Consider the following 20,053-nt stretch of genomic DNA (forward strand, 5'->3'; position numbering starts at 1 on the left):
TTATTTATTTAAAATGTTCAGCTTTGGCAAACTTTCATTTCATTTTGGGAACAAGACTTGTGGGGATTTACCCATTTTTCCAAGACTTCTACTAGTAGTATTTATTAAATTGAAATGCAGCTCAGTTTGAGTTTTGGTGACTAATTACCTTTGCTAATTGAGGGAATATTCCTACCTAGCTCTGTATCTTAGAAATCTAGAAAATTTAAATAAAGATATTTTGCTGTTTTTTCCTCCTCACTGCTCTTAATTGTCTTAATGCAAAGAAGTTGGGTGCTCAGTTTTAGGAACTTTAAATATAAATCACAGGCTGTTTTAAAACCCGTCTAATTTATAGTTTTAGGAGTGAAGGTCAGTGCAGAGGTACTGATAGTGGTCACAAGAAGAAAATAAAGTAATGAATCTTAGGATAGGATTTTTTTCTTCTACACTAGTTCTTCTGTACAAGTTTCATAGCTGCATGTATTGGTGTGGGACTTGTATGATTTTTCTTAAATTTTACACCAAACGAGATGAACTGTTTATTCATCTCTTTATTTTTATTTTTTTTGGAGACAGAGTCTTGCTCTGTCGCCCAGGCTGGAGTGCAGTGGCAGTGGCGCCATCTCTGCTCAAAGCAAGGTCCGCCTCCTGGGTTCACGCCGTTCTCCTGCCTCAGCCTCCCAAGTAGCTGGGACTACAGGCGCCCGCCACCACACCCAGCTAATTTTTTGTGTTTTTAGTAGAGACCAGGTTTCACCGTGTTAGTCAGGATGGTCTTGATCTCCTGACGTCATGATCCGCCCTCCTCGGCCTCCGCAGTGCTGGAATTACAGGCGTGAGCCACCACGCCCAGCCCTATTGATCTCTTTTTACCAGCAGGTTCATGACAAATAGTGCGTGCATATTCAATTGTCTGTTGAATCATTTTTCTATTATAGACTAATACATGCTATTATAAAATATAAAATATTTATAATAAACTTTCATATTTTGTGATTTAGTAATGTAGAATTGACGAAGCAAGTTAGAATGAATATGTTGTTAAAAATGAAATTTTTCTGTTTAGCAATATTACTTGGCAACACTTAAATGAGTTTTGAGCTTCATATATTTGGCTCTGATTTCCTGTTTTGTGTATGTGACTTTTTTTTTTTGAGACAGGGTCTCTCGCTCTGTCGTCTAGGCTGGAGTGCAGTGGCGTGATCTTGGCTCACTGCAACCTCTGCCTCCCGGGTTCAAGCGATTCTCCTGCCTCAGCCTCCTGAGTAGCTGGGATTACAGGGACGCGCCCCCAAGCCCAGCTAATTTTTGTATTTTCAGTAGAAACGGGGTTTCACCATGTTGGCCAGGCTGGTCTTGAACTCCTGGGTTCAAATGATCCTCCCACCTTAGCCTCCCAAAGTGCTGGGATTACAGACATGAGCCACCGTGCCTGGCCTGTGACTTGTTTCTTTTAAGAGTTCTAGTTGTGTAACAACTGAATTTTTGTGTGTGTTCTTGTGGGTATTCATATTATTCACAAAAAGTGAATTAAGAGAGATAACTGCTTGTCTTTGTTTATATACCATTAGGAAAATTGGAATGCACATGTACGCACTTAGGGCTTCAAAGTGTGTGCCATGTAAGAAACACATTGTAGGATTTGAGCTGCCTCAGTATTATAAAACTAGTATTGAAGTCAGTTAATGATTTCCTGTTTTCTTAGAATGTTTTACATCAGTCTTGACTCTTATAAGCTTTGACATTGGTATTTGAGGTCTGAGTTCGTACATATAGAGAAATAGAATGAATATTTTATTAGGAGATGTTTCAAAGACTGTATTACAGTGGTTAAAGGAAAGTCCAAAACCTCTTTAAGGAACACTGCAAGTTGAGACTCTGCTGTTTTAATAGGTAGGTGACCTTGCCTGAGTCAGTCTTTTTGAATTTCAATTTTCTAATCTTTAAAATGAGGTTTTTGGTGATCCCTCAGTTTCCTTTCAGCTCTGGAATTTGGTGGGTAAGTTACCTTGAATGTGTATCTTTTCTTGTTAAAATTTTTAAAAACAATATAAAAGGAAACAAATCCTTTTTACTCCTGTTTTTTAGAAATAACCCCTAAACCTGGTAATATTTTGATGTATTTTTTTCAAACTTGTCTATGCAATTTTTAAAGGAGCTTCTGTCGTATATAGTTATGCCCTGCTTTTGTGTGCATATGTGTGTGTATTAAGCATTTGGTATGTTGTTTTAAAGTGGAATGCCTTGAAGAATGAATCAGACCTACTGTTAACATTTTGATGTATTTCAGACTGACTTTTACAATTTTTTGGTATTTGATATTATGTATAATTATATCCTGCATTTACTTAGCATATTAAGGATTTTTTATATATGTAATTTTAAAGTGGAATGCCTTGAAGAATGAATCAAAACCACAGCTGCGTAAGGTTGTACCCTTGGGAAGTAGTATAGTGATGTCCGTCGAAAAACTAATCTGGTCCCTGTTCACCAAACCTGTAAACCTGTAAGACTGCGTGCCCAAGGAAGATTTTTTTTTTTTCCATCTACTGTCATTTTTGAGTCTCATTAAGAATTCATCAGTCTTGAGCATATCTTACTCTTTGTTTTTTTTTTGTTTTGAAACGGAGCCTCACTCTGTCACCCAGGCTGGAATGCAGTGGCACGATCTTGGCTCACTGCAATCTCCGCCTCCCAAATTCAGGCGATTCTCTATTTCAGCCTTCCTAGTGGCTGGGATTACAGGTGCACGCCACCACGGCTGGCTAATTTTTGTATTTTTAGTAGAGATGAGGTTTTGCCGTGTTGGCCAGGCTGGTCTCGAACTCCTGACCTCAGGTGATACGCCCGCCTTGGCCTCCCAAAGTGCTGGGGCTGGGGTTACAAATGTGAGCCACCATTCCCAGCTTGACCTACTTATTCTTAGAATTTATTGTGAAGATAGGTGCAGAGATTGAGCAATATGTTTATTACAGCAGTGTGATTTTATAATATAAAATTTGATATGGAAAATGGCCCAACAATAGGTTTAGCTATTCAGTGAAATACTGTGTAGGTGTTAAGTAATTGTTGACATAAAAAGATACTCATTTTAATTTGAAGAGGTCTACTTTTGAGTAAGTTTGTATCATATACATTGAAATTCCATAGTTGTATATATACAAATAAGTGGGCTGAAAAGAGTAGATTTAGTTGGTGAAATTATGGATTAGTTTTCTTTGATAGGATATGTTATTGTCAAAGAATTTTAATAGCTTTATTAAAATATAATTCATTTCTCCAAAAAGAAACCATGTATTCATTAGCATTTACTTTCCATTTCTACCCAATCTTCTTTCCCACCTTGGCCTAGGTGGCAACTAACCTACTTTCTTCCTATTCTGGGCACTTCATATAAATGGAATCAGCCAGGCGCGGTGGCTCACGCCTGTAATCCCAGCACTTTGGGAGGCTGAGGCGGGTGGATCACGAGGTCAGGAGTTCGAGACCAGCCTGGACAACATGGTGAAACCCCATCTCTACTAAAAATGTAAAAAGTAGCCAGGCGTGGTTGCACATGCCTGTAATTCCAGCTACTTGGGAGGCTAAGGCAGGAGAATTGCTTGAAGTTGGGAAGCAGAGGTTGTTGCAGTGAGCCAAGATAGCGTCATTGCACTCCAGCCTGAGTGACCGAGCTAGACTCTGTCTCAAAAAAAAAAAAAAAAAAAAATGGAATCATAGAATGTGTGGTCCTCAGTGGCTGGCTTTTCTCACTTAGGATGATGTTTTTCAAGGTTCATCTGTGCTCTAGCCTGGATGTGATAGTACATTATTACTTTTTATTATCAAATATTCCATTATATTGATTTACCATATTGTATTTATTCATCACTTGATAGACATTTGAGTTATTTTTACTTTTGGCTTTCATGAATAATGCTGTGAACATTTGTGTCCAAGTTTTTTTGTGAACATAAGTTTTCATTTCTCTAGGAGAAAATTCCTGGGTCAGATGTAACTTCATGTTTAATGTTTTGAGAAAACTCTCAGACTTTCCAAATCAGCTGCACCGTTTAACATTCCCACCAGCAATTGTATGAAGGTTGCAGTTTCTCCACATCCTTGCCAACACTTGTTATTATTTGTCATTTTTTGGACGTCTGAGTGGGAGTGAGGGTAGTATCTTGTGATTTTTGATTTACATTTCCTGGATAACTTAATGATGTTGAATTATGTGAACTAAAAAAAAATGTGTGCGAATTTAAAAATCTTCTGTACTTAACATGAATTTACATTTGTAAAAGTCTTTTCAGTTGGAAGTACATAGTTATTTAATTTCTAGTATATTAAGATATGTGAATTTATGTATGACATCAGTTGAACCATTATGGTTAATAATGAAAGGTACAACTTGTAAATCTGAATCTGGGAGTAGGAGCAAGGGGTGAATCTTTTAAAAAACCTACTTAGCAAAGTTAAGAATAAAAACCAATTGTAATGAAAAGGTACATGTAAAATGAGGTGGTGTGAATAAAACTAAATGTAAACATTAATTTTATGAATGAATATAGTTCTGTTAAGACTTTCTGTTTTAATAAACCACTTTGCTATGTCTTATTTTGTGAGACAAAGCTCAAACAAGACGAAGTAATGATACAGTGTCACAAAGAAAGCAGGAATGGCAATACTGCTGCCTGTTAAAAGTGGAATTTAAACTCAAAGCTTGAAGAGAGAAGGGTATATATAGGCAGTCCTTAGCTTTACATAGTTTCTGTAGGCACAAATTTCAATTGCCATGACTTAGCTAAGTAACAGTCCACTAACAACATGGTTAAAATTTCACCTACCCTGCCATATTAACTAATTGCATAAACTACAAAATTTGCTGCTAGTCTTTTCAACCCACAAGTTAAGATGTAAATTACAGGTGCATATAATGTCACTTTCAAAGCTTCTTGGTGATTGGTCACCATGCATTGGTTTCTCAAAATCATGCATAGTGGGATGTATAGTTGGCCTCTGTCTCCTAATGATGTCCCCCATGTGACAGTTTACCAAAATAAACGAGGAAATTGGTCAACAAAGATGATAGTGCAGCAAAAATCATAATGCTAGATGGGAAATTTGAATTTAATATAAATGGAATAATAGAATAAATAGCTTACCTTGTGAATATAGATGGTTTGCAGTTGGAGAGACACTAATTGTCCAGCCAGAGAAACTTAGTGAAGGCAAGCTTATCAACATAAATGAAAAAGGTAGTTGTAATGGAAAATATGAAGATATCTTATTAATAGAAGTGATACCAACAAAAAACAATGAGGATATTTCACATCATTGAAAGCATGAAGGATAAAATATTGGAATGTGATCCAAACTTAAAAAGGAGTATGACAGTTTGCCAAGGCATGGTAGATAGACTCATTCCATATCGTAATAAATATCACTAGAAGGCAAGCACTGTTCAAACTATTCTTGATAGATTTATTTTTTGTACAAAGAAATGATACACTTTAATCTCAATGTTCCTAATGTTTTAAGTTACAGCATACTAAGTTGGTATTGGTTTTACTATTTTATTTCCTTATGCATTTACATAACCGTCAGTAATAGACTGCTTAATGTTCTGACAATTTTTAAAGGTCACAGAACAATCGTAACTTCTCCCATTGATTATTAAGATTGCCTTGCATGGTCATTTTTAAGAACTGCTTTTTTTGAGGTTAAGAAAAATGATTCATGTAAAAAAATTTAACTCTAGCTTTTATACACTAACTTTTTGGTAGATCAGTCTTCAGTGGCTTTTAGACTTGGAGCCATACCTTTAAAAAAAAATACACATTTGAGGTTTTAAAACATTTTCCTGTAATTATTTTTGAGGTCTTTTCCTACTCCTGAAGTTCCTGGTGACCCCAATTTTGAGCCCTTTGGGGATTTTAACTTGTAAATGAGGGTGCTTAAGATTCAACTTCTTTAGTCGTCTTTTTAGCTTCCAAATTTTATTTTTGTCTTGTTTGGCTTTAAGAGTTTATACTTTTAAAATAATCTCTTTACTGTTGTTTTTCTGGTTTTTCAGGAGGGAGAATTTGTGTTGAATTGGGTTTGTTCTGACCAGAAATACGTTTTCATGGAGGTTTAACTCAAGTCATTTACTTGGAATTTGAAACCTGTTACATAAGAGGAATGTTGTACTGTTAATAGCTAAATGTGTTAATTTTTCTAATTTGAGATTATGGACAGGAATTAATGATGTCTAGTAAAATCTTCAGTTTTTGATGGAATGAGATGATTTCAGTTTAACTCCAAAGTAAATTTGGTAAATTATTGGTTTGCCTTAATCCTAGCATAATAATATTACTTTGAAAATGGGATGTGCAGTTAAAATACATGGATACAGTGAATGTTACAGAATTTAAATAATAAAGCTGACTTTTATATACCCTGATTTTATATATATATATGTGTGTGTGTGTGTGTATGTGTATATATATATATATTTATTTTATTTTATTTTATTTTGAGATGCAGTTTCGCTCTTGTTGCCCAGGCTGGAGTGCAATGGTGTGATCTTGGCTCACCACAACCTCCGCCTCCCGGGTTCAAGTGATTCTCCTGCCTCAGCCTCCCAAGTAGCTGGGATTACAGGCGTGTGCCACCACGCCCGGCTAATTTTGTATTTTTAGTAGAGACGGTGTTTCACCACATTGGCCAGGCTGGTTTCAAACCCCTGACCTCAGGTGATCTGCCCAGCTAGGCCTCCCAAGTGCGGGGATTATAGGAATGAGCCACCACACCCAGCCATATTTAAATAGAACTCTTAAGTCTTTTAATTGAAATTTTTATTTTAGAGCCTTTTTAAAATTCTAACTAGAATGTTAACTGTACTCATTAGTTCCCTAATTCTTAAAGAATTTTAGCAGATCAGGAATTTGTGATATATATCTAATGATAGTAATTTAAAATTTAGTACATTTTAGAGGAAATAAGTATCAGTTCCATTTTCCTGTTGCTTTGGGAAGTATATGTATATCAGCTGTCATAGTAAAATTATCAACATACTTATGTCTAGCTTTATAGAACTGACAGACTTATGTGACTCACTGATGTGGGGAGGAGATGTACAGGGTCCGTCCTGGATAATGTATCTAAATATATATGTACAGATGGTCCCTGACCTACTGATACGGTTTGGCTCTGTGTCCCCACCCAAATTGCACCTTGAATTGTAATAATCCCCACATGTCAAGGGCAGGACCAGGTAGAGGTAATTGAATGATTGGGGCATTTTCCCAAATGCTGTTCTGGTGATAGTGAGTCTCATGAGATCTGATGGTTTCATAAGTGTCTGGCATTTCCCCTGCTTGCACTCATTCCCTCTCCTGCGTCTCTGTGAAGAGTTACCTTCTGCCATGATTGTAAGTTTCCTGAGGCCTCCCCAGCCATGCGGAACTTTGAATCAATTAAACCTCTTTTCTTTATAAACTATCCAGTCTTGGGTATTTCCTCATAGCAGTGCGAGAACTGACTAATATGGTAAATTGGTACCAGAAAGTGGGGTGATGCTGTAAAGATACCTGAAAATGTGGAAGTGACTTTGGAACTGGGTAACAGGAAGAGGTTGGAACAGTTGGGAGGGCTCACAAGAAGACAGGAAAATGTGGGAAAGTTGAGAACTTCTAGAGACTTGTTGAATGGCTTTGACTCAAATGCTGATAATGATATGGACAATGAACTCCAGGCTGAGGTGGTCTCAGATGGAGATGAGGAACATGTTGGGAACTGGAGTAAAGATCACTCTTGCTCTGCTTTAGCAGAGAGACTGGTGGCTTTTTGCCCCTGCCCTAGAGATCTTTGGAACTCTGAACTTGAGAGAGATGATTTAGGGTATCTGGCAGAAGAAATTTCTAAGCAGCAAGGCATTTAGGAAGTGACAGAGCATAAAAGGAAAATTTGCAGCCCGATGATGCAGTAGAAAAGAAAAACCCATTTTCTAGGGAGAAATTGAAGCTGGCTGCCAAACGCTAATCACCAAGACAATGGGGGAAAACACCTCCAAGGCATACCAGAGACCTTCCTGGCAGCCCCTCTCATCATAGGACCAGAGGTCTAGGAGGGAAAAATGGTTTCCTGGGCTGGGTCCAGGGCCTCCCCTGCTGCGTGCAGCCTTGGGACTTGGTGCCCTGTGTCCCAGCTGCTCCAGTCTTGGCTAAAAGGGACCAAGGTATAGCTGAAGCTGTTGTTTCAGAGGGTGCAAGCCCCAAGTCTTGGCAGCTTCCACATGGTGTTGGGTCTGCGGATGTGCAGAAGACAAGAATTGAGGTTTGGGAAACTCTGCCTAGATTTCAGAAGACGTGGAAATGCCTGGATGTCCAGGTAGAAGTCTGCTGCAGGGACGAAGACTTCATGGAGAACCTGTGCTAGGACTGTGTGGAAGGGACATGTGGGGTTGGATCCCCGACACTGAGTCCCCACTGGGGCACTGGCTGTGAGAAGAAGGCCACCATCCTCCAGACCCCAGAATGGTAGATCCACAGACAGCTTGCACCATGCACCTGGAAAAGCTGCAGACATTCAACACCAGCCTAAGGCGGGGTGTGTACCATACAAAACCATAGGGGCAGAGCTTTTTAAGGCTGTAGAAGCCCACCTCTTGCATTTGCGTGATCTGAATGTGAGACATGGAGTCAAAGAAGATTGTTTTGGAACTTGACTGCCCCTATTAGATTTTGGACTTGCATGGGGCCTGTAGCCCCTTTGTTTTAGCCAGTTTCTCCCATTTGGGATGGGTGTATTTAGCCAATGCCTGTCCCCCCATTGTATCTAGGAAGTAACTTAACTTGCTTTTGATTTTACAGGCTCCTAGGTGGAAGAGACTTGCGTTGTCTCAGATGAGACTTTGGACTTGGACTTTTGGGTTAATGCTGGAATGAGTTAAGACTTTGGGGGACGGGGACTGTTGGAAGGGCATGGTTGTGTTTTGAAATGTGAGGACATGAGATTTGAGAGAGGGGGTGGGCCAGAATGATATGGTTTGGCTCTGTGTCCCCTTGCAAATCTCACCTTGAATTCTAATAATCCCCATGTGTTAAGGGTGGAACCAGGTGGAGGTAATTGAATGATGGAGGCGGTTTCCCCTATGCTGTTCTTGTGATAGTGAGTTTCATGAGATCTGATGGTTTCTGGCATTTTCCCTGCTTGCATGCATTCTGTCCTGTGGCCCTGTGAAGAGGTGCCTTCTGCCATGATTGTAAATTTCTTGGGGCCTCCCCAGCCGTGTGGAACTGTGAGTCAATTAAACTTCTTTTCTTTATAGATCACCCAGTCTCTGGTATTTCTTCATAGCAGCGTGAGAATGGACTAACACACCTACAATAGTTCAACTTAGATTTTTTGACTTTAGAGTGGGTTTTTCATGGTATTTAAATGGATTTCCGACTTCAGATATTTTAGATTTACAGTGGGCTTATTGGGACATACCTCCTAGTAAATTAAGAACTATCTGTGTATATATGTACACACATATGTAAACAGTTGAGCCTTGTTATTTGTGGATTCCATATTTGCAAATGTACCTACTCACCAAAATTTATTTGTAAGTCCAGATCAGTAGTACTTGTTGTACAGGTCATTCACAAACATGCACTGAGTAGCAGAAACATTTGAGTCTCCTGATAGAACACATTCTTAGCTGAGGTTGTACAAGGGAATGCTTGCCTTCTTTTTCCAGCACTCATACTGTAAGCAAGTATCTTTTTTTGCAGTCTGTTTATTCCCATGCATTTTTGTGCTTTTGTTGGTCATTTTGCTATTTAAACTAGCCCCCAAGCATAATGCTGAAGTGTTCTTTAGTGTTGGTAAGTGCGAGAAGGTTATAATGTGCTTTATAGAGAAAGCGCATGTTACATACGCTGTTGGCTATGAGTTCAGTGTTAATGAGTCAGCAGTCTGTATTAAATAAGGTGTCTTTAAACAAACACACATAAAATGAATTTATGTATTGATTGGTTCATGAAAACCTTGTGATTACAGGAACCTAACCCTGTATTTCTCCTAGGAGCAGTGGTTGAGTATTTGCTAATTCAGTTTTCACAGTGACTTTATAGAACATTACTACCACAGATAGCAAGAATTGATTGTACATATATGAATGAATGGGTTATAACATGTCTGATTCCCTCATTGAGTAAAATAAAATTCTTAACATACTCATTGATTATTTTAAAAACACGATAGTTTTGTGAGTTGTATAATACCCGAAGTTATTTTGAAGTGAAACTATATTTGGGGTGCAGTTAAATGTATTGATTAATGCTAATGTGTCAAAGTTTGTAGTTTAAAAAAAACCCAAATTTATTGAATTAACCTTTTTTTTTTTTTTTTTGAGACAGTCTTACTCTGTCGCCCAGGCTGGAGTGCAGTGGCGCGATCTCAGCTCACTGCAACCTCCGCCTCCCGGGTTCAAGCGATTCTCCTGCCTCAGCCTCCCAAGTAGCTGGGACTACAGTCGCATGCCACCACGCCCGGCTAATTTTTGTATTTTTAGTAGAGATGGGGTTTCACCATCTTGGCCAGGCTGGTCTCAAACTCCTGACCTCAGGTGATCCACCCGCCTCAGCTTCCCAAAGTGGTGGGATTATAGGCGTAAGGCACCGCGCCTGGCGATGTAACCATTTTTAAGTGTATAGTTCAGCAGTGTTAAGTACATTCACATTGTGCAACGTTTGTGGTTTTACTTAATAGGATTATGGATTTAAATAGTAGCTTGTTACTGAATTTAATAAAAGTATTTGGAATTATTAATTGCCCTTTAACTTATATAAGATTTCTAATGCAGTTTAGGTTATGTATTTTTCATAATTGCCTAATAGGGTGTCTTATTTAATAAATTATATATTTGAGCTTGCTTTGCACTCACATCCTCCCCACTTCTTTTTTAGTGCTTTTTTAGGACCAAAGGATATATTTCCTTACTCAGAAAATAAGGAAAAGTATGGCAAGCCAAATAAAAGAAAAGGTTTTAATGAAGGTTTATGGGAGATAGATAACAATCCAAAAGTGAAATTTTCAAGTCAACAGGTAAGTCATATTACATAAAATTTGGTATTACTTATTTAATCCTGGGGAATAATCACTATCCTAGCTGTAGGAAAATAAATACTAAAAGCCTTGGGAATTTCATACTAGCTTGTGTTCTTGTTTGTGAGGTTGAACCTTGGACATTTTATATCAAAATGAATTGACGAAATCATTATTTTGTGTAGTTAAACAGATCTCAAGAAACTGGGAACTATTCAGTTATTTAACTCCTGATAGAGGATTTAATACATCATTGAATTTAAAGCTGTATGTACTGTTCTAAATTTAGGTTTTGCAACGTACGTGGTGTGTGCCTAAGTTTTCTTATTCTCTTTAATTAATTAAAAAAAATTTTTTTTTTTTTTGAGGTGGAGTTTCGCTCTTGTTGTCCAGGCTGGAGTGCAATGGTGCAATCTTGGCTCACTGCAACTTGCCTCCTGGGTTCAAGTGATTGTCCTGCCTCAGCCTCCCAAGTAGCTGGGTTACAGGTGCCCGCCACCATGCCTGGCTAACTTGTTGTATTTTTACTAGAGACAGGGTTTTGTCATGTTGGCCAGACTACTCTCAAACTCCTGACTTCAGGTGATCCACCCGCCTCAGCCTCCCAAAGTGCTGGGATTACAGATGTGAGCCACTGCGCCCAGCCTTTAATTTCTAAATCCATTGAATTGTATTAGAATATGAACCTCATGAGTTAAATTAGTATGTGACAAATGTACTTACAGCACTATGCAAATTATATTTATTGGTGTCAGCAGCCACCTTATACCTTCTTTTCTGTGGTTTTTCCCATGGGTCCAGAGCTTTTATTAATTTATTTGTGATACTAAATTTTCATGGAGTGGTTTGCCTTTATCCAATTTGTATTGTTTTTATCCTACAGAAAACACTGGTTCTCTTACTTCTCCTTTGTGTTGGTATTGATGTGATTTAGAAAAAAATTTTTTTATTTTTTTTGAGAGGAGTCTCGCTCTGTCGCCCAGGCTGGAGCGCAGTGGCGCCATCTTGGCTCACTGTAAGCTCCGCCTCCTGGATTCACACCATTCTCCTGCCTCAGCCTTCCGAGTAGCTGGGACTACAGGCACCCGCCACCACGCCCGGCTAATTTTTTGTATTTTTAGTAGAGACAGGGTTTCACCGTGTTAGCCAGGATGGTCTCGATCTCCTGACCTTGTGATCCGCCTGCCTCGGCCTCCCAAAGTGTTGGGATTACAGGCCTGAGCCACTGTGCCCAGCCTAATGTTTTGTATTTTAGTAGAGACGGGGTTTCACCTTGTTAGCCAGGATGGTCTCGATCTCCTGACCTTGTAATCTGCCCACCTCGGCTTCCCAAAGTGCTGGGATTATAGGCTTAGAAAAATTTTTTATATTGTCGATTGCACTCTTGAATTGTTGCGTATATTCCCAAATGAATGTTCCAGAACTCTTACAATTTAAAATAGATGGCTTTATAATAGGATCAGAGAGCTATGAGAGGAGGTCTTTATGAAGATAATTGGGACAGTTTCTCATTCATCAATAAACGTCCTCTGTTTGAGACCTGAGGTCCAAAAACTGGGAAGAGCACGAGTAAACCTAAAGAAGGGAGGTAGCAACAAAGTGGAAATTCTGCAGCTTTTTACTCTTTTTTTTTTTTTTTTGAGACGGAGTCTCACTCTGTCGCCCGGGCTGGAGTGCAGTGGCGCGATCTTGGCTCACTGAAGCCTCTGCCCCCCAGGTCAAGCAATTCTCCTGCCTCAGCTTCCTGAGTAGCTGGGATTACGTGTGCCTGCCACCGTGCCTGGGTAATTTTTGTATTTTTAGTAGAGACAGGGTTTCACCATCTTGGCCAGGCCAGTCTTGAACTCCTGACCTTATGATCCGCCCACCTCAGCCTCCCAAAGTGCTGGGATTACAGGCATGAGTCACTGTGCCTGGCCTAGCTTTTTACTCTTAAACTGATAAATTTCATTTCTTCACATGTGCCATGCTTTTTCTTACCTAGGAGAACTTTTTAGATACTGTTCTATCTGGAACATATAAATCTTTCATTGATGCTGCAAGGCCACATTAAATGATCATAAGTGACTTCATTACTTCCCAGTACTTACTTGTTAATGGTTTCATTGAACCATATCATAATTGTTTCTGTACTTGTCTATACCTGCTACAGAATATTATGTTGCCTCTGTGAACAAAGGTTTATGTCCTGTGTGCCCAGCATGTACATGTGTGAGAAGAATAGCTAATCACTAAATATTTGTTGAATGGCTACATGGTTTCTAATCATTATTGCCTTGACTGTGTAATGGGAAGACATCTGTCTAAAGAGACAGAATTGATTGTTTTCTGAAACTTAACGTCTTGTAATTTCTTTTTTGTTGTTGTTTTTTTGGAGACAGAGTCTTGCTCTGTCGCCCAGGTTGGAGTGCAGTGGTGCAGTTTTGATCTTGGCTCGCTGCAACCTCTGCCTCCTGGGTTTAAGCTATACTCGTGCCTCAGCCTCCCGAGTAGCTGGGATTACAGGCGCGTGCCACCATGCCTGGCTAATTTTTGTATTTTTGGTAGAGATGGGGTTTCACCATATTGGCCAGGCTGGTCTTGAATGCCGGACCTCAAGCGATCTGCCTGCCTCAACCTCCCAAAGTGCTGGGATTACAGGTGTGAGCCACAGTGCCCAACTACGTTTTGTAATTTGTCCTGTGATTGCACCTTTATGGTCTTTTTCATCCTCCAAATTGTCAAGCCTTGTCACCATATAGTCTTGGAGTTTTTTTTTATTTTTATTTTTTGAGACTGCGTTGCCCAGGGGTACAGTGGTGCAATCATGGTTCACTACAGCCTTGACCTCCTGGGCTCAGGCTGAGGAGGGAGGATGCCTTGAGCCAAGGAATTGAGGCTTCAATGAACCATAATTGCACCACTGCCTCCAGCCTGGATGATAGAGTGAGACCCTGTCTCTTAAAAAAAATAAAAATAAAAATAAAGAATTGTATATATTATTGGGGTAAAAACTTATTTTGTGAAATTAATAGAGTTGATTGCACACAGGCAGCAACTAAACAATCAAATGCATCATCTGATGTTGAAGTTGAAGAAAAGGAAACTAGTGTTTCAAAGGAAGATACCGACCATGAAGAAAAAGCCAGCAATGAGGTGTGTTCTATTTCTCTTAACATTTTAAACCCATTTTGTTTCAAGGAAGAAATAATGAAATGAGTTGGCCATGATTAATTAGTAAGTAATTTTTAAAGTACTTGAAAAGTGAATTAGAAAATATTTAAGGCTTATTTCCTTGTGTAAATATGAAATGCAGTATTGTTAAACAATTTATGCATCTTTAAGATGCATACATGTTATTATTTGAAGTTATTTTTATATGTAAAACATGAAGTCCAACTATAGGGTGCGGTAGTGTTAAGGATTTTTTTTAAAGAGAAGTGTTGTGGGATGGATGTACTGGAAAAAGCATTAGACTAAATTTTTTAAAACCTAGGTCGATGTCCAACTGTATATGATCGGTGTGTAAAGATTACTCATTTAGCCCTTCCAGGCCTAATGAAATGGTTATTAGATGATCTTCAATGTCCCAGCCACCCTTTAAAATTCACAATTCAAATTTATCCACCCCTAAAATTCAGAATTCTAGTGTAGAGAAAGTAGTTTTATAAATTTAAAAAGACGGACTTCCTGGCGTACTAGCAAGCATGACTTATATTTGATCTGACAGTGGAAATGCATTTTTCTCACTTTATAATGAGACACAATGTTTTTAATTTCAGAACTCTACAGAGCAAAACAAATTTCCCCAATGCTTTCAGTTAAACGTGCTTGTAACTTTTAGTTTAAGAAGGTTTCTTTCATTCCTGGGATAATTTATTCAGTATTCAGTTTTTTTTTTTCTTCTTTAGGATGTGACTAAAGCAGTTGACATAACTACTCCAAAAGCTGCCAGAAGAGGGAGAAAGAGAAAGGTAATTTCACTGACTTACCAACCACAGGGATCTGAAAAGAATTTTTATTTTAGTTGGGTTGAGGGAGAGTAGATATAATGAAACTTTAAATTTCAGCTTTTATTCTAAACCCTTTAATTTTTTATGGGTTATGTTTTACTTGGCAAAACTACCTGTTTCTTTCTTAGTGATATAGCACCCTTCAAATAACTTGAGTGGTAAAGGAAATAAAATGCACCGGTTTTCATTCATTTTAATGACTGCTTCAGTTTTCTTTAAAATGGGTAGAAATATATACTCCAGGTTTATGGAGGATTAAATGATTTAACATATGTAAAATGTTTATGCTAAATCCTGATACCTAAACACTAGTAAGTGCTGTATAAGTGTTGTCCATTATGTTGTTGTTATTGTTACTTCACAACATTGTTGTGAGAAATGAGTGTGAGTGACAGTGCAAGGTTAGGTACATAGTAGGCTTTTAATTAATATGAAATTTTCCTTCCATATACGAAGTTTTGTTCACACCCTTTTCTGACCTATTTATGTCTCAAATTATTATATACCAAAGATGCAAAGAAAACCAAAAGTTCAGTATCTCATGAGGAGGTAAACTATGAAAATAAATAATTACAGTGGCTTATTTGTTGTGCAGTATGGGTTGGAGGTGGTGTGATAACAAGATTTTAAAATACAGGCAGAATTTTGTCAGGCAGATGAAGGAGCAGGGAAGGACACATGAAGCCATTTGAATAGCATCTACAGCACATAGAGGAAATTCTGTTTCAAGCATCTTGAGTATTGTATTTCATTATTAACACACCATGAAGTTTGAGGGAAATGGGTACCAAAAAAACCTGATGTTGTCCTAAAGACCTTGGAATTCACAGAAGTGATGGGAAATGATTGAATTATTTTAAATTTTAGATACCTCCTTTAAAAAAATTTTTTTAAGAGATGGGGTCTCATGTTGTCACATAGGCTAGAGTAGTGCACTGGTGCAATCATGTCTCACTGCAACCTCAAACTTGTGGGCTCAAGGGATTTTCCCATCTTACCCTCCCTAATAGCTGGGACTGTAGAAGTGCACCACCACACCTGGCTAATTTTTTTTTTTTTTTGAGACGGATCTCGCTTTGTCGTCCAGGTTGGAGTGAAGTGGTGCGATCTTGACTCACTGCAACTTCCACCTCCTGAGTTCTAACAATTCTCCTGCCTCGGCCTCCCAAGTAGCTGGGATTACAGGCATGCACCACCATGCCCAGCTAAGTTTTGTATTTTTGTGTTTTTTTGTTTTGTTTTTGTTTTTGTTTTTGTTTTTTTTTGAGACAGATCCTCACACTGTTGCCCCAGCTGAAGTGCAGTGGCGCCATCTCGGCTCACTGCAGCCTTCACCTCCTAGGTTCACGTGATTCTCCTGCCTCAGCCTCCCGATTAGCTGGGATTACGGGTGCACACCACCATGGACGCCTAATTTTTTTGTATTTTTAGTAGAGATGAGGTTTTACCATGTTGGCTAGGCTGGTCTTGAACTCCTGGCCTCAAGTGATCCACCTGCCTCAGCCTCCCAAAGTGCTGGCGTGAGCCACCATGCCTAGCTAATTTTTGTATTTTTAGTAGAGACGGGCTTTCACCATGTTGGCCAGGCTTATCTCGAACTCCTGACCTCAGGTGATGTGCCCATCTCAGCCTCCTGAAGCTCTGGGATTACAGGTGTGAGCCACCGGGCCTGGCCTTTTTTTTTTTTTTTTTTTTTTTTTTGATAGACATGGGGTTTTGCTATGTTGCCTAGGCTGATCTCAAACTCCCAGCCTCTGGTGATCCTCCCAAAGCACTAGGATTGCAGATGTGAGCCTCTGTGCACAAATTGATGCCTCTTTTTTTCTTTAATATAAATTTGGTGTTTGTTTTTTTTTTTGGACACAGAGTTTCATTCTGTCACCCAGACTGGAGTGCAGTGGCATGATCTTAGCTCACTGCAACCTCCACCTCCGGGGTTCAAGTGATTCTGCTGCCTCACTCAGCCTCCGGAGTAGCTGGGATTACAGACGTGCACCACCAGGCCTGGCTAATTTTTGTATTTTTAGTAGAGATGGGGTTTCACCATGGTGGCCAGGCTGGTCTCAAACTCCTGGCCTCAAGTGATCTGCTCACCTCTGCCTCCCAAAGTGCTGGGATTACAGGCATCCGCCACCATACCCAGCTAATTTTTTGTATATTTAGTAAAGATGGGATTTCACTTTGTTGGTCAGCCAGGTCTTGAACTCCTGACCTTGTGATTCGCCTTCCTTGGCCTCCCAAAGAATGCATCATTTTTTTAAAGCAGTGTAAACGATGGGGATTGGATTGGGGCAGTGAGACCAGTTCACTGTAAAATTCATTCAGAATTTTAGTACTAACTTTACTGGACTTGGCATGGATTTGAGTAGTCAGTAAAGAAGACAAGGTCTTTATTTCCATTGAACTTACATTTATTTTGAGACAAAAAATAAATATTTAAAATAAGAGGGTTTAAATGGAGAGTTAATTAGTTGGCAACAGACTAGGCTACAAAAGCCTTTCTAAGGAGTTGGCATGAGACTGGAAGGACAAGGATCTTATAGCAGATTTTTTAAGTGGTGTAGACGAGATGGGATTTAAGAGCACTTTAAGAGGTTAAGTTGATGGTTGATGAGAAGTGGATGGTGAAGGGGGTGGGGGAGGGACCCAGAATCTAAGGTGGCTCCAAGGTCTTTACTTGAATAACTAGTTATTGGCAGTGCAGAGGATGTTGGTTTGGAATCACAGCCATGAGTAAGGGGAAGGTGAAGCACCTGTGGGAATTAGAGTGAAGAGATATATATATTGTTCTGGCACCAAAGAGGGAGAAGATGTAAGTTACAGATGCAGTCTCTGGCATGAAGATAGGATAATAGATGAGGTCAAAAGGAGAACTGTTGATTGAGAGGATGCAGAAACCAGAATCCTGAAGGAGTATAATGGAGAGGGGGGAAGGTTGCCCTGTGAAATTATGGCTGAGAATGAACTGTCAAGAGAAAATCTAAGAGGATATCAAGCTAAACAAGGGAAGGGAGAATGTCCAGAATGAAGAAGTGGTCAGTAATGTCCTGATTTAGAGAGGGTCCCAGTAAGATACTTGCCAAATAGGCTGCTCTAGGATACTTTCAGGTGAACTCCATTTAGTTGAATGGTAAGGACAGAAACTAGATTAAGGGGTTAGAGAATAAATGTTTAATGGTAAAGTTACACTGTGCTTTTTAAATCTTTGAAGGAAAGGAGAATGTGGCAACATAATAGGGATTTTCATGGCTAAGGGAAAGTGTTAAAATGACAAAAGACAGTAAATGCCTAAACACTTTTTCTTTGCAAAATTAGGAAAGATCAAAGATGTGGAGTCAGTTTAAATTATTTTATGTAAATATGTGTTGGATGAGAGAATGGAGGGGACATTTGAAGGAACTGACTTAACAAGGAGGAGGTGGATGTTTCAGTCTCTTAACACTGAAGGGGAGGGATGGAGGAGGCTCTGAAAATTTTTTGGGACACTAGGAAATTAAGGGAATTCCTTTCTACAGCCCTTACTCCCTTCTGCCCCATCCACATCAAAGCAAGACTTTGGATGTGGTACAAGTCAGGAAGAATAGATTGAGTGTTTATGCAGCTATTGATGGGAGGAGGAGGCCTGATCAGATAGGGTGAAGTGACTTTGAGATCTCAACTGAGATTGCATAAAATGAATGCATGTTTGTACATTTTCTTTTTCCCAGCAGGCTTCAGCAGCTGGGAATAATAGAACAGAGAAGGTAGAATTGTATGGTAACCTCTCTCGAGGATTTGTGGGACAGATACAGCAAAACAAGGATGTGGAGGACTTATGAATGCGTTTGAATAGTAATCCCATGAGGTTTTTGTGTGTGTGTGAGGTGGCGTGTTTTTAGTTAAGATCAAGGAAGCTGGTAGAGCTAGAAAGGGGTAAAAAATGAAGAGAAAATGAGGGTTAGATGTCTTAGAGCAAGTAAAATATGGAAGAAACAAATCTGTAGTCAGTAGTTTAAAATATTAGCATTTAAGATGTTTAAATATTTAAGCATATCCTAAGAGTGGAAAAAAAAAGTTTTAAATATATATATTTCATATAACTTCATTGGTCCTTTCTTTAGATAAAGTATTTCTTATTCTTTGATTTTATTTTCATGAGGAATGGTTCTGACTTGCATGATTTTGCTGTAATAGTCATGAACACACGTGCATAGTAGGGCTGATCTCTTAGTGTTAATATAGTTTTAATTATTATTGATGAACTTGTTACACTTATTGGTACCTCCTTAAAAACCATCTCTTCTACCTATAATTATTTGTTTTTTTTTTTTTTTTTGAGACGGGGTCTTGCTCTGTTGCCCAGGCTGGAGTGTGGTAGCAGGATGTCAGCTTACTGCAATCTCTGCCTCCTGGGTTCAAGTGATTCTCCTGCCTTGGCCTCTTGAGTAGCTGGGATTACAGGTGCCTGACTTATTTTTGTATTTTTAATAGAGATGGGGTTTCACCATGTTGGCCAGGCTGGTCTTGAACTCCTGACCTCGTGATCTGCTAGCCCCAGCCTCCCAAAGCACTGAGTGGGATTACAGGCATGGGCCACTGCACCCAGCTCTACCTATAATTCTTATTCAGTGTTTTATTTCCTAAAGCAGAAAGTGTAAGTGGAGAGAGTCTTCTTTGCAGCAAAGAATTAATCAGTTGTAACTGAATTTTAGACAAATTATGCCCTCTTAACTCCTCAGTAGGAAAAGAGCTCTCAGTCTGGAGTTCTTAAGCTTTGTTACCTGGGGAGCTTTATAAAAACACAGAATCCTGGTTCCCTGACACAGAGCTATTGAATCAGGATTGGGGCAGGGCAATTTTGTAAGTTCTTAAAATTCTAGAAATAAAACCTGAGCTAATAATGTTCGGGGAGGAATTTTCAGTGTTCTCTGAGAACAACTCAAGGGTTACCTTAGATGAGTTTTAATAATACTTTTAATATGCTTCATTATGTTTTAGTTATTAAAAGAAATGTTTAAAAAACTAATAAAGAAATGGATCCATTC

The 20,053-nt window shown here is 39.0% G+C and overlaps 1 protein-coding gene across 10 annotated transcripts in view; it reads left to right on the plus strand.

Annotated features, from left to right (window-relative positions):
- Positions 1 to 20,053, plus strand: part of PSIP1 (PC4 and SRSF1 interacting protein 1) — a 47,553-nt gene that overhangs the window by 10,250 nt on the left and 17,250 nt on the right. For all 10 annotated transcript variants that reach the window (XM_054502964.2, XM_063649498.1, XM_054502972.2 and 7 more), the window contains exons 4-6: positions 10,899 to 11,037; positions 14,068 to 14,172; positions 14,928 to 14,990. In XM_054502964.2, coding sequence (XP_054358939.1) covers positions 10,899 to 11,037; positions 14,068 to 14,172; positions 14,928 to 14,990 — 307 coding nt within the window. The remainder of the gene's footprint in view (positions 1 to 10,898; positions 11,038 to 14,067; positions 14,173 to 14,927; positions 14,991 to 20,053) is intronic.

Source organism: Pongo pygmaeus, chromosome 13 (genome assembly GCF_028885625.2).
Source record: "Pongo pygmaeus isolate AG05252 chromosome 13, NHGRI_mPonPyg2-v2.0_pri, whole genome shotgun sequence".
Taxonomy (NCBI): Eukaryota; Metazoa; Chordata; class Mammalia; order Primates; family Hominidae; genus Pongo; species Pongo pygmaeus.